Consider the following 14,016-nt stretch of genomic DNA (forward strand, 5'->3'; position numbering starts at 1 on the left):
TGGTGACATTTTTCTCAATTTCAGTCCCTCATTAGGAAACACATTTGTCTGTGTTATTTTCCCCTCCTGCTTTTCCCCATGATGTAGAGCCTTCTTCTCCTCTTCACTGTCTTCCTGAATGAGTGTCAAAGGGGTAGAGGAAGTGGAAGACGTAAGGGAGGAGAGAACGAAAGACAGAGAAAGAGGGAGAGAGAGAACCCATTTACGACCAAATAAAGAGCAGGCCTTAATAATTTACTCTGCCCTGCAGCCAAAAGCCAATCACAGCCCATCGCCTCCATAGAAATGAGAGTGTGTCACAAACAGAGAGAAAGAAAGAGCTACAGCGTGAGTACAGACAGCTCCTCAATATCATGATTAATTATTTTAGGAAACAAACTGGTCTAAAAGCTTTGAAATCCTTCCCATCAAGAGTCAAGAAAACGGAGGCATCCATTACAGTAAAAACAGAAATAAAAAAATAACAGCTTACAAACACACTCTGTCTGTCTGTGTGTGTCTGTGCATCTGTTCATGTGTATCCAATTAATTATTTTCTCCTCCTGGACAGAGGCCAATTTGCACTGAAGACATTTGTAATGAAAACTATTGACGACAACATTTCCTGTCCTATTAGACTAATGTTCAACCACAATCGCCACCGGCTCCCCTCATATTCTGCTCCATTCTGCTTCTACATGGTGAGAAATAGGGTAGTAGTAAGATAGTGCCCTGAGAAGCATTTTCATTCTTTAGATGAGCCGCAGCTCTCACACTGGTCAGTCAGAGGAAGGTCACCTTACCCCCTCACCACCATTAATCCATAAACCTATGAGACAGCAGAGTCCCTGAGAGCTGGGGCAGAGAACGGAAGAGAATGAGGTGTGATGGAGTGGAATCAAAAGGTGATCAGTGAAAATTGTAACGCTCTTTAAAAATCATGCAATACACCGCTGGCTTCTCCTGAAAGACATGTCCAACTAATTTTCTAACCAGTTATTGTTCATTCGTCACAATCTCAAAGTATTTAGTCAGACAGCGGTCACCTAATCAATTCCTCGCTCAGTGCAAGTGCCGGAAAAATCACGCCTCTGTGTTTTATTTGTGCTATTTTAAAACAATTAAAAGAGTTAGATGAGAATATAAACAGTGAAGCCTTACCTACACGCTTAACCTCCTGAAAGGCTTTTGTCTTTCATCGTCTCCATTTCGTTGCAGTCACTTTGACCTGGAGAAGAGATGTAGAGTTGGGTTATGACATGGCAATGCCTGGAAATGCATTAGGTTACACACACACACACATACACAAAGGATGGATTCATAAACGGTGCACATTTGCTCAAAGACTCCAGCAGTCATGGTCAAGTGACTTAGGAAATGAAAAAAAAAATGTGATCATTACAACCTAATCTGCAGCCTTTAAAACAATCCCAGCAGCCATTGGGTGAGGGTGTCATATGCACCTTGGACAGTTAACCATTCCATCACAGTGACACATATAGGCCATTCACACTCCCATTTATGGTTCATTTATGATGTCCAATTAACGTATTACATTAATATTTAAGACAATGTTTATACAGAAAGACCATCAGTTGCAACCAGGAACTAAACTGGTGATTTTCATGATGTAAGGCAAGAGCACTAGCCGCTCAGTAGAGCACTACTTCACTTTTAGTGCTTGGTATCAAAAGCATAAAATGACATTACCTCTTTAACGTATTTATCACTTCTGTGTAAACAAATAAATTGTCCAAGGGCATTTTTTTCAAAACCTTTTAGAATTGAATCTTCTTAGAGACTCTAACATTTTTAAGACTATCTTTTTGTTAGGTGTAGACATAGTTGAGGTTTAACTGTTTCTGACAGCACTAGTAGCAGTGTGCTGTTGGAGCAGATGCTGCAGGACATTTGCTGTTGAGCTTCCCCCACTAAAAGTACCTCGCTGCTTTGACACAAATCAAAATGTATGTATTTACAACATGTTATATTGTATTGGATACGATAAGATAGATGATGGGTAGATGGATGGATTCACTTTATTAATACCAGACTGGGAAATTACTAATATCACGTATATAAGTATCTCTCCAGACTTCAAATTCAAATTCAAACAAATCAGAATGCAATAGAAGATCGCAATTAAGTGATCTTGTCTAGTTCTGCGCAGATTTCACCGGGCTATCCTAGTTGTATTAGACTACACTGTACTGTACTGTTGAATTAAAGTTATGGCTAATTTAAAAGTTTGACAATTTAAATAGATAGAATTGACAAGAGAATTGACAATTTAAATTAGATAGAAATAGAAAAGTTTCAGTAAACTTTAGTTATGGCTCCCTAAAACATATGCAGTGTATTATATCGAACTGTGATAGCATTTACTCATTAGGGCTGTGTACCTTTATTCAAGTGTGACCTATATAAAGTATACTATGAAGTGCTAAAGTTACAGGGTTATTTCACGGAGGCTGAGAAGCAGCGAGAGGTGGTTCTGCAAGACAACACACCTAAGGGCAGTTTTGTAAAAGTTCTCTGATTTAATTCCCCTGCACGTCGCATTTATTTAAAACCCTTAAACTCTGGATTGTGGGCTGTTTGCATTCAAACAGCCCAGATTATGTTCCTGAATGAGGAAAGAAATGTGGCAGCAAGGAACAATTTCAGAATAAGAATGAGTGGATGGAGGTTGTGCTAACAATAAGAAGCAGAGCCAACCAGGCCAAAGACTTATTAGAGAGACTCCACATTAATCAGTGGTAGGATGGATAATTATCAGAGGAGGTGCATTTATAGCACGCTGACAGTGCAGCTCATCAGCCGTAACTGGCCCCTAGTACTTTATATTTTAACACAGGGGGCCTCTTGTGGTGAGAAAAAAAGGATTAATGGAATAATCTGATAATAGAGAAAATGAGAGAGGGAGGGAGAAAGAGAGAGAGTCTTGAGATCAGTGATGAAATGTTAATAAAATTTTAATAGCTTTACTAGTGTGAGCATCTGCATGGTGCCTGAATATAATTAGAAAAACAAATTGACCTATATACAGACATCATTCACTTTTATTCAAACTTTCCTCCATTTTCACCTTTATACTTTTATTTATTTGGTTATTTGGTAAAAAAAAAAGAAATTAGTTAGACATTTCTGAATGCATCAGGTGGACAGCCACGACCTCTGTTTGTTTGAAATAAAGGGGCCATGTTCAGACTTTATCGCTGTATAAAGTGGATGAATCACTTATTATGATCCGATGAACACTGGACTGATGGATCAAGTTTGGTTTTTTGTTTATCTTGCGTTTTATCGGGCCTTAATGTTAGTGTATTCTTTATTGTGTCTTTATTGTTTTTATGGTGCATTTTTTAGTGTGCATTCTTTATTGCAACCCTACCTTCAAGCCTGGTTTCTCTCTCAGGACAATAAAAGTTGATGGCGTGAGCAGATAACAATAAACCATCCAAAGTGAAGCGTTATTATTAAGTCAAATCAACATAACCTGAATTTCAGTGGCCTCAGCAAGCTTTCTGGAGGTCTCTGCAAAATATGCAAAACTAACAAAAATGAGTTGCAGAAAGCCCACACACACAGAGGATGACATTTGTTTGAGAGGGTCAAAAGGAGAACATCGATTTTTGTGCTTGTGTTAAAAAGCTTTTATTGACATGCCATTTCCTCACCAGAAAAGGTCACGGTGGAGTAGAGAAAAAAAGGGGGTTAGAGTGAAACCCAAAGAGACAGAGCACAGATGCAGAACCGTCGAAGATTATAGTACACTGTTGTAAAGCGCTGTAAACAAAGCTGTGAAGCGGACGAATCCAGAAACCTTCATTGCCTTTAAGGTTTGCCCATAATGATAATGTCTCGTGAAACATCGTAATTTCTCTATAAAGAATCGTAAAACTTCAAAGCGACTCTGTCTCTGGAGAGCCAGACGGCACTTGCTGACACAGCACTAAATCTCTTCACTGCACCCTCCTGCTTCATTTTAATGGAAAAACATGTTCACTACTCATACTTCACTCCCACCGTTTCTATAATGTTTTTTATGATTAGACGAGTGAGTCATGACACAGTCTGTAGGGATGCAGTGAGCTCCTTCTAAATGCAAATGCTTTGAATGGAAGAGACAGGAAAACCTCACAGTTTGAGAAAGTCACTAGAAACGAGCCGTGAACATAATTCACATTTTATCACAATACAAAAATCTAACTTTTTACTCATTAATAAAAACAAGTGTGGGTTACACCACTCTTTGTCTCTGTGCTATGATTGAAACTGTATCTCGCCTGCTCCGGGGTGAAAGTGCATCATCATTAGATCAACCTCATTAGACGGCTAAATGTGATAACAGAACTTGGAAGTGATTCTGTGTAAAGTCAATTCTGACTCAATATTATAAAACACGGAGAAACCTGTGTCTTAGTATGTGTTTGTGTTGTGACAAGCTCAAAGACGACAATAAAATCTTTATAAGTGTGTAGGATGGACGAGTCATATCAGTTCAGAAAACAACAGTCTCCTATATTGTGCCACTTGTTTTTCTAGGGGAAAGGGAAAATATAGATTATATAAGTAATTCATGTCTGAGCAAAAATGTAGGTCAAAAGAAAGAAGAAAAACTTGCACAACACAACACAACACATGCATCAGCTGCCCCCCCCCCACCTGCCCCCCACTGTGTTGAACCAACATTAAAACTAAAGTTTGCCTTATACTTCTTTCATCCTCTTTTCTATAAATACTACATGTTTGGAGACTTAATAAAAAATGCATTAAAGCTGCAAACAATCCTCTGTGATGTAAATGACCGCAGACTCACAAACACTAGAGAGGTACTGAAAAAACAAAGAGAATTTCAGATCACTGCTTGTATCGATGGTTTGTGCCGGCACATCGAGTCCACTTAGCAGATCCACATTTAGTTCAGACACAGCAGTAAAGTCATGATCGGAGGATCAAATAGACATTCTGAAGCCTGAAATACAAGCATCAAACGTGTTTTCAAGCCACACAGCACATCCTACTCTCAAATACCCACCTCACCAGCCTTGTCCATAAACCCCTCTAATCTCATCATGCTTTCACGTTAAATCTCTTAACTCTGAAGCCCTTCATGCAGAGCTGAAGAGAAGCCTCCAGTGTATCCATCCGATCATTTCAGACTAGAACTGAACCAGTGAGTGCCAGTGAGTCTGATGTACGGCTAATGTTGAGCAAATGACTGAGTGCCGAAGAAAAGTTAAGTGCTGATAAGCACATTCCTATTTTGCCGTCTTACTCACATATTCACACTTTTCCCACCCAGACTGCCTTTGCACAGCCCTGTTGAGCTCTTCATTAGAAGCTCTGAACTGGAGCAGTGATGGATGTGACAGTTAGTTAAACGTGGCAGATCCCCTGTGATTATTCTACAGTAAACTTTACAACTTAACAAGTCTCCTACTTGATTGATTAAAGGAATAAACCCGTCTGAAAATGTGCCAGGGTGTTAAAGGAGAAAGTTGCTTCAAATAAAATTAAACATTTACTGCTCTACTACTGGTCCCCTGAGGCACACAGGTAATGACAGCACATAATTGATCTGGACACGACAGTTAACTTCTCCAGAGCAAAGTTTCTAATGTTGCTGCCTCCAACCTGGCTTCTTATCTGATAGTCTGCTGCACTTGATAATGTAATTTAGAAATTTGACATCCTGCCTAACTAAAAACAGCTTCTAAGACCAAACACACTTTTCTGACTGGAGTGGTTTATGGATAATGCAAATATAGTGAGAGTTTATATGTTCACATGTTCTTCCTGCGTGTGTGTAGGTTTTCCCTTTGACAGCTGGGAGTTATAAAGAAGCACAAATGTATTTGTGTGTGTGGTTGTGAATGACTGAACACTGCTGCGTAACAGGCTTAGAGTATGTATAGAAACTATAACGTTTTAATTACAGTCTATATTCTTAACCCAGCAGACTGACTCCTGGTTGGTTCTCCTCAATATATGGCATCAGTGATGTTGGCATTCTCGGTACTGTAAATCTCTACACTTCACAGTCAATATCTCCTCCCATTGTAAAGGATCCACTTGATGAAACTCCTGAGTAAGATTAAAGTGTTAGTCAAGGTTGATGTGGACTTTCTGTCAGTGTTTGATTAGGGATCAGGGGTGTCAGTGTGCACAGAGAATTTAATATCAATCTGGGCTTTGCTCATCAATTTGTTTTGCTCTTGAAGGGCAGACAGCCTGATCCTGCCAAGAAGACTGACGTGCACATCACCCCCCCACCCCACCCCCATACACTGAGACAAATTGAGAAAGTTTAAATATGTGGAACATTTATTTCTATTTTTTAAGCATTATTGCTCTCATAGTTCAGAAATGTGATTAGGACTTTATTCACTACTGTGGTGACTATAACAACTACTATATTAGAAGAAATACTATGACTATGACTACTATTACGGTTACTAGCATTACTACTACAACAAAAAATAAAAAAATTAGAACACAAAGAACTCTACTATGACAACTAAAGTTGTATCTTCAAATGCTATAGCTGGATTACATTCATACAACTATGTTGACAACAACCACAACTTAAAACAACTTCTACTGTTTGGACCAAATATACAGTAACCATTACTATCCAACTTGTTTTCTTAGCCTAGTATATACACAGGTACTGTGATAAATGATGATTCTAGAAAGGAAAAATTGTGTTATTTATTATTGACTTGCCCTAAAAATTATTTTGTATTTATTCTTTTTCAAGCTCTGGCTGGTTTGATTTCCCGTACAAGGTATGATGCCAGCTGAAAGCTGAGGGAGCCAGGTCTCTGTGGAGTGGAGATAAGACAGCACCTGAAGGCTGTGCTCATCTTTGTGTTTGTGTGTCTGAGGAGGAACTCTTAAACCCCGGAGTGCGACGGTGTGTGTCTCTCAGGAACTCAACCACAAACTCTAAGCTACACCAAACCCCAACTGAGATAAAGTCATTGGGCACACAGGAGAAAAACATCATCTTCTTCTCAAATGGAAAGAGAGGTTTCTTCATCATCAGCTCACATGTAAGAATAAAACGTCAAAGATAAACTCAACCTCGATATTAAAATGCTACCTCCTTGCCTCAAATGTGTCTGTGGTGGTGCCAAAGTCAGACCTGCCTCACTGGCCACATGTTGTTAAATACTATAATTAGACTAACAAGCTGTCAAATGGATTGTGAAAAGACGGTAGACTTATTGTTATTGTTTAGGACAATGACTTCGCCAACATGTCCTACGAGCCAAAGTCGATATGCACAGTGATGGCTGTAATTCACCAACTCTACAAAAATAATTTACCTTGAATAGTCATGATTATTCTTGATTAATTATGACAACAATAGGGTCATACCACTTTGTTACACATTTTCAAACACCAGTGATTAAAACAGTGGGAACAGTGTGTCATATACGGTACAAACGTCACCCTCTAGCTGTAAAATCTATATCTGTCTGCTTATTTCTGCTTTTCACAAAGACACAGCTGTATCTCACTTCCCACAAATGAAACACATGATCCTCCATGTTTGTTTCACAATTAACAGCTACTGTGAATTTAGTGGGGTTTATTGCTCACACGCTAAGATCTACAACAAACAGAAAACATTTGTACTCACACCCGTTTGTCACACTCTTGTTGTTTTTGAGACTCCTTCTCACTCTTTCTCAGAAATACAACAGGAAGTGCAATAGGAAGTGATGCAGTCAATAGTGTGAATCCACCTCGTGCTTACGCCTCACTTTTCAAGACACAAACAGAATTCTCCAAGACTTAAGGATCGTCAGAAAGAGTGACTGAGTGTGAATGCATGCATTTGTTAAGGCAGAGACACAAAGTCATGCTGGGCTTCAGTGATACGGTTCTGTGGCGTTACTATGACAAGAGCAGCACTAACTAAACTCTTCATCCTCGTGGTCCTGGCTTTCATCATCTGCCTGCCGGAATTCTTCTTCATGCACAGAGGTGGGTCATCAGAGAGACCTCAGGTCAAGGGGCAACAGCTCTTTATGTTTTGTGTGCATGTTTCACAGTCTATGAATTTGACCTTTTCTTTCTTGGAGGAAAACCGTCAGAGGTAGAGTAATTGGGGACTTAGCTTTAAAAAACCCTGAGGAATTATAGAAACTTAATTCCTTTTATTCCATTTTAATGGCTCATTAGACACGTGTTGTATGGTGTTGTGTTATGTTGAGTGTGAATGTTGCCGTTTGCCTTTTAATTTTAGCTTCTTTTTCCCTTTTTGTAAGTATTTGGGTTAGCACTAGATAAGAACAGAATCCTGCTTACCAGTAGACATAACACAGCTTTATATCCTATCTAGTCCTAATCTTGGGTCCTGTTGCCTCATGAAAGGCATTGGGCTTAAACACTGGAATTCCACTGCACTTGAGGTGACCTCTGATGAGGGACAAGACCAAGTGATTCTCATTGAAAGGACCAATTGTTGGAAGTAAATCAAAGGATGTCTACAGCTTTGAAACTTCGTAAAAAAAAGAGCAGTGTTGACTCAGATTCACAGTACTTCAATACTTAAACTGTTGACATTTTCTTGTTGTTTGTCTCAAGGATGAGCCACAACTGAGAGCTGTTTAGGAACGTTTTTGACTATAATGTGTGATATCTTTCAAATTTGTAGACAATGTAAAAAAAGTTCAGTGTGAAAATGAGTGTTACTGTTACAGTTACTCCAACTGTATCTACCTGGCCTACATGCTATATGTTCCTATCTCATATCAGAGGTGGGTCCAGAGATTTGTTTTCGTGGGTGTACACAGGGGGAAACAACATTTAATTAATTTTCATTTTGATTTTCTTTTTATTAAATTTGCTACGTGTACTCTCAACAAGTGGCAACACACAGAAGACTGGGATGTTTTCTGTATATAGTTGGTCAGAAGTCAGTGTTTCCAGCTCAGTACATTGAACACAGCATCGCTCTGTGTAGCAATCAGTTTAAGCTACATGCTAACGTTACCGAAAACAAGGTAGAGATGTTTACGTTTATCCTGATGGAGAGCTAACTGGACTAAAGTAAAACACACCTGCAGTGTTGTTTAAGAACAGTTTCCCAAAGAAATGGAACCAAATTAGGCCCAAATGGAACAGACGTTGGCAAAACACTGCTTTGACGGTCTTAAAGAACATGTAGTGTTTTGTGCTTACCTTAATTCGGTGCATCATTTGGCAAAATAGTCCATGGCTAGTGTTTCACAAGTTTATTAACGAGCCGCGGAGCCACTTCCCTTCTTTTTCCAAAATAAAAGATTTAACGCGTCATGTTAACAAATGTCTCAGTTTTGCTTCCGTTAAGACATGCAGCGTCGGTAGGAGCTTTACAACTGTTGACATTACCGCGAGTTATGACCATTGGGATTAGATTACGGGGCGGGGGCGGGCCACCGGGGAACAACGCCACTGTAATTTATGCGGTGACTGGTCTCCAAAAATAAAAGATTAACCGTCATTGTGAATAAAATGGAAAAATATTGGTTCAACAATTTTATTGGGTCATTTGATGTCTTCCAGGCAGAATTAACCAGTTTCCTGTGTTTAAATGTATACTGTACATTGGTTTTAAATTCCTTCTCTTTCACTGTATTTGTATTGTTTTTTGTTGGAAGCATTTTGGAGAGAGTTCTTAGTCTTATATTCTTTTTGCTCTCTTTCTCTCCCCATCGATCACTCTCAATCCACTCAAATGTTTTCCATTTTAATTTCAGTTTTAGATTCATTAACTTTGACTTCATACCCACTGCTTTCTTTGTTTTTGCAGTTTTGAAAACCAACTTCCACTGTCTGCCCTGCCAACACTGTGAGCATCAAATCCAGCAGAATACTGGTGGGAACAGGGATGCAGGACTTGGAGAAGTGAAAGAAAAAGATGTGTGTGACTGTTCTCAGATTTCAGAGCTGAATATGCTGGAAAGGTGCTGTGAACAATGGAATCTAAACAACACAGATTATTCTCTATCAAACTACACAGCAGACAGAGGTGGATTAGCAAAGAACGTGTTCATATGTCAAACGGATGTAGACATGACTGAAATACACAACAACACATTATCTTCAGGTAAGAATCATTCAAAGCCGTTCAAGCACTGGTAAAGTCAAGAACATGATGCTATGCAGACGTTAAAGGTCAGGTGATTAATCAAAAAGCCATCCATTGATCTTGGGAGAATCAATCATCGGGTCTTCACTCAGCTTCTAGGTCTGACTAAGTCTGATAGAGCATAAATATTTATACATGTGAGGTGCCGACAAAATACTAGGTGTGTGTACTGCATGTGAAGAGTTACTGGTTAATGTATTTTCCTGTAGGACTAGAAGCAACACATATATCAGGTGAATTCATATAAAACTGGCAACCGGATACAGCACATTTACATGTAAAGGTTTTCATAAATATGTAAAAATTGTGTTCTGAGGTTTCACCGCCAAATGATTTGATACATTTTTAAAAAAAAGCTCTTTCAAATGGTCTTCTAATGCTCTAACTTTAGCATTATCAGACAAGCATGAGACCTACACCATACCCCACCTCTTCCTGTAACATGGTTACTGCAATATTTTCTTGTGCAACAAATTAAGAGCAATGTGAGCAGCAAGACTGTTTACACGACAGAAAGCTGTTCATACGATGTCTAACACACTGAGTGACTGACTATGATGAATGACTAAATACTTTGTCTATGTCAAATATAAACTTCGCACAAATATATATTGTAGGGTCATCATACACCAGTAAAATATAACTAAAACACATTGAAATCAGCATCTTCACCTTTCACATACTCCACAGTCGCAATATACATACATCATCACTACTGTCTTATGAACCTGACCTTTCACCTTTCCACATATTCTTCTGTTACACCCGTCTCCATACATTGCACCGTTCTCTTTACACTGTACGTGTCCAGCACGACCCTCACATACTTCTCTGCCACTCCTGACTGTTGTACACAGTACCACCGTTCCTCCCTAAGTACCCTATCATATGCTTTCTCTAAGTCCACTACTGTGACTTCTTCTGAACTTTTCTACTTACACTCCCAGAGCAGAAATTGCACCAGTGGTTCTTTTCCTGGGCATAAAACCAAACTGCTGTTCACTGATCTTAACCTCTTGTCTCAGCCTCGCTTCTACAACTCTCTCCCAGACCTTCACTGCATGGCTGATCAACTTTAGGCCTCTATAGTTACCACAGCTCTGCAACCCACCCTTGTTCTTGAAAATCGGTACCAGTACACACTTTCTGCATTCGTTAGGCATCCCCTCATTCTCCAGAATTGTTATAAACAACCTGATTAAAACGTCCACTGCACTCTCCCCTGAACACATCCACACCTCCACATCCTCCTCAAGGTTGACCTCACTTCCTCCTCACTAACTTCCTGATTTCCATTTTCCTTGTGGGTATAATAAAAACAAGTGTAATGTTTCCGTCTACATGATTATTTTTACCTTACATCACCTGTGTCCCCTGCATCCAGGCACAGCTGTACACCTGCAGGTGTCAGTGGAGCTTCAGCTGGATGAAGCACAGACTCTGAATCTCACCTTTCAAGGCGACAGTCATTATGGCAATTTGGTCCTTTATTCAGCTGAGCAGCCAGAGGCAGATGAGGAGGATGGAGGAGAGACTGATGAAAGACCGAAGGTATTTTACTGCTGTGCCCCCGTCCCACCTACCTCAGAGTCAGCCAGTCAGGGCCGCTGTCTTCTCTGGCTCACCAATCAAACCCTTTTCACCACAACAGCAGAGGAAAAGCTGCCATGGAAACGCCAAGAGAGAGGTTGGTGTCTTTTGTTCCCCATGTGGTCAGTGCAGAATCAGTCTGATTCCAACAGAGGGGAACTGACCACTCAGTTCTCACTCAGGAAAGTGTGATTCAATTTTGTTTAAACTGCTGCTCTCTGTCAGTTCACAATAGAATCATGTTTTTCGCTTGAACAGTTATTTCCCAATTCTTGCCCAGTTCAGTGTCAGCTCTGTTTCTTCATCTCTGTGTATGATCTGTCGCACTTTCCCCCAACGTGCAGTACATCTCTGTCTACAGCTGAATTGACTTTAGGTTTTGTTTTCTCTCTTGTTGGCTCCCCTGACAGTGCTACAACTGTAACTTATATTTGGCACTAGGAGATAATGAAATTCTGAAGCCCATCTTATTTTTATCTTTCTGCAACAATTTTCACAAAACTTTCTCCTAGACTGTTTCTCTAAACAGAGCGACATTGCTTTTTTTATTGGTTTTAGTCTATTGCTTTTTCACCACTTTAATCTTCTATGTTCAATATTTCAAATTATGATCTTTTTATTTTAACGTGACATTTGTTGTTTTTAGTGTCATTAAATAATATTTAAATGCAAACTAAATCCAGATTTCCGTTCCTGTTTATGTTCCAGATGAATGGCAGTGTATTCTCCTGGTGCTGTGGCTGGCTCTTCTGTGTGTGATACTCCTGACTGTAGTCTCTACTGTACTTCAACAAATCTTCCTGTCGCGAGGCGTCAACAGTAAGAATGAAAAACATACAAGTACACGTTCTCTGAGGTGTTTCTGTACCACAACTCATCCTCAAATGTACATTTTGTGCATCAGGAAAACCTGCTGTTCACACTGTTCACAGCTCCAAGGGTCAGCAGTTTAACGGTAAATTCATTTCCCCTTATTTCCTATTTTATCATTTCCTATAAAATCCCATAGTTTCTCACTTTCCTCCCTCGGTCCTTGAACTCAAATTTTATTTTCTGCTGCAGCAGTTTACGAGTCTCCAGGTTGTAGGTATTTTCTACATGCAGTATAAAGACATATTTCAGAGAGTACTGAATACCAATGCTGTGTTGAACTAACACAGCAATCTGACCTGTTTTTGACAAGTAATACTGATCAACACAGTAACGATAATAAATTAGACTTTTTCTTAATACGTCTGGTTAAAATTTGGTTGTTCAGTTGCACAGTATATGATGTAAAACTGAATCACCTTTTTGTCCCTTACAGGCTCACCTCCTAAGGTGAACAGCTACAGACGTAAGTCAGGTAAGAGCCTAAATACACACAACAAACTCTGTGGTCTTTACTATGAAACCATTTAATGGATTTACTGTTTTAATCTTAATCCCTTTCAACCCCCTAGAACTGTCACCTATAGAAGAGGCTTATTCCCAAGGTAGGTGTTTACACGTAAAACTTCAGTGAGACAAACGACACCAGGTAATGCCATTGTGAGTCCCTGTTAATGTGTTCATGTTCATTTTTCAGAAAACATACAGACTCAGCTGGATGAAGAACTCAGCCATGGTGGTAAATAGAATGTCTTTGAAAAGGATACTGTAGACGCTGACACAAGCACACTTTTAGTTCTCTACGGGTGAAATAAGACACAGAAGAAACCGACCGAGCTCTTAACTCAAACCTCTTAACCAAAAATTAACAATGATTTTGGATAAACTATATATATATATTATGTTTAATACGTATATGTATAAATATATAATATACAGTACATACATACACACACACGTATATACTGTATATATATAATACTATTATTATAATGACAATAATAGTATTATACTAGGTTTGGTGCTGTATGAAAAAGTCCTTGTTTATTGCCCTTATTTGACAGTGTTATTACAACAGCCCTACAGTATATCTGTAATGTAGCTGTTGTGTCTTGGACAATTTGCAGTCTGCTCATCACATGCCTTTGTTTTGTTTTAGCACAACTCCATCTCCGGGGACAAACATCCACCCGTTTTGTCAAGGAAGCAGAAGGAAATCGAAAAAAGTACGAGGGCTACACCAACTGTTAAATAAAACTAATAATAGAACACCTGAGACGTGGTGGAAAATTATTTATTTTTAATATCTCATCAAACAGTCTTTGGGCATTTTATTAAAGGGCACTTTTAGTACATTAGTAAACGCTCCATAGTTAAATTAACGACTTGGCTCTAGAACATTCTGCAGCTCTCATTAAAAACCATTC

The 14,016-nt window shown here is 39.2% G+C and overlaps 2 protein-coding genes across 5 annotated transcripts in view; one reads left to right on the plus strand and one right to left on the minus strand.

Moving 5' to 3' along the window:
• Positions 1-9,760, minus strand: part of klhl5 (kelch-like family member 5) — a 37,866-nt gene extending 28,106 nt beyond the window's left edge. Inside the window, exons 1-2 of one of the 3 annotated variants that reach the window (XM_017035373.2) lie at positions 9,181-9,760; positions 1,141-1,207 (exon numbers count right to left, since the gene is read on the minus strand). The gene's annotated coding sequence lies outside the window, so the exon portion shown is untranslated. Of the gene's footprint in view, positions 1-1,140; positions 1,208-7,635; positions 7,687-8,304; positions 8,422-9,180 lie in introns of those variants that run through there. The other 2 variants (XM_025058283.1, XM_025058282.1) reach the window with 2 other exon arrangements.
• Positions 7,743-13,865, plus strand: LOC103383704 (uncharacterized). 2 transcript variants are annotated; one of them, XM_008316951.3, is made up of 9 exons: positions 7,743-7,980; positions 9,791-10,087; positions 11,514-11,816; positions 12,428-12,538; positions 12,624-12,674; positions 13,026-13,064; positions 13,162-13,194; positions 13,287-13,328; positions 13,749-13,865. In XM_008316951.3, exons 1-9 carry the CDS (start codon positions 7,893-7,895, stop codon positions 13,838-13,840), a joined length of 1,056 nt encoding a protein of 351 aa, XP_008315173.1. In that variant the 5' UTR covers positions 7,743-7,892; the 3' UTR covers positions 13,841-13,865. The 2 variants fall into 2 exon arrangements, with proteins under 2 accessions (XP_008315173.1, XP_008315174.1); XM_008316952.3 differs by lacking the exon at positions 7,743-7,980 and adding an exon at positions 8,573-8,756.
• The last annotated feature ends 151 nt before the right edge of the window (positions 13,866-14,016 follow it).

This window comes from Cynoglossus semilaevis, chromosome 9, assembly GCF_000523025.1.
Source record: "Cynoglossus semilaevis isolate Cse_v1.0 chromosome 9, Cse_v1.0, whole genome shotgun sequence".
NCBI lineage: Eukaryota > Metazoa > Chordata > Actinopteri > Pleuronectiformes > Cynoglossidae > Cynoglossus > Cynoglossus semilaevis.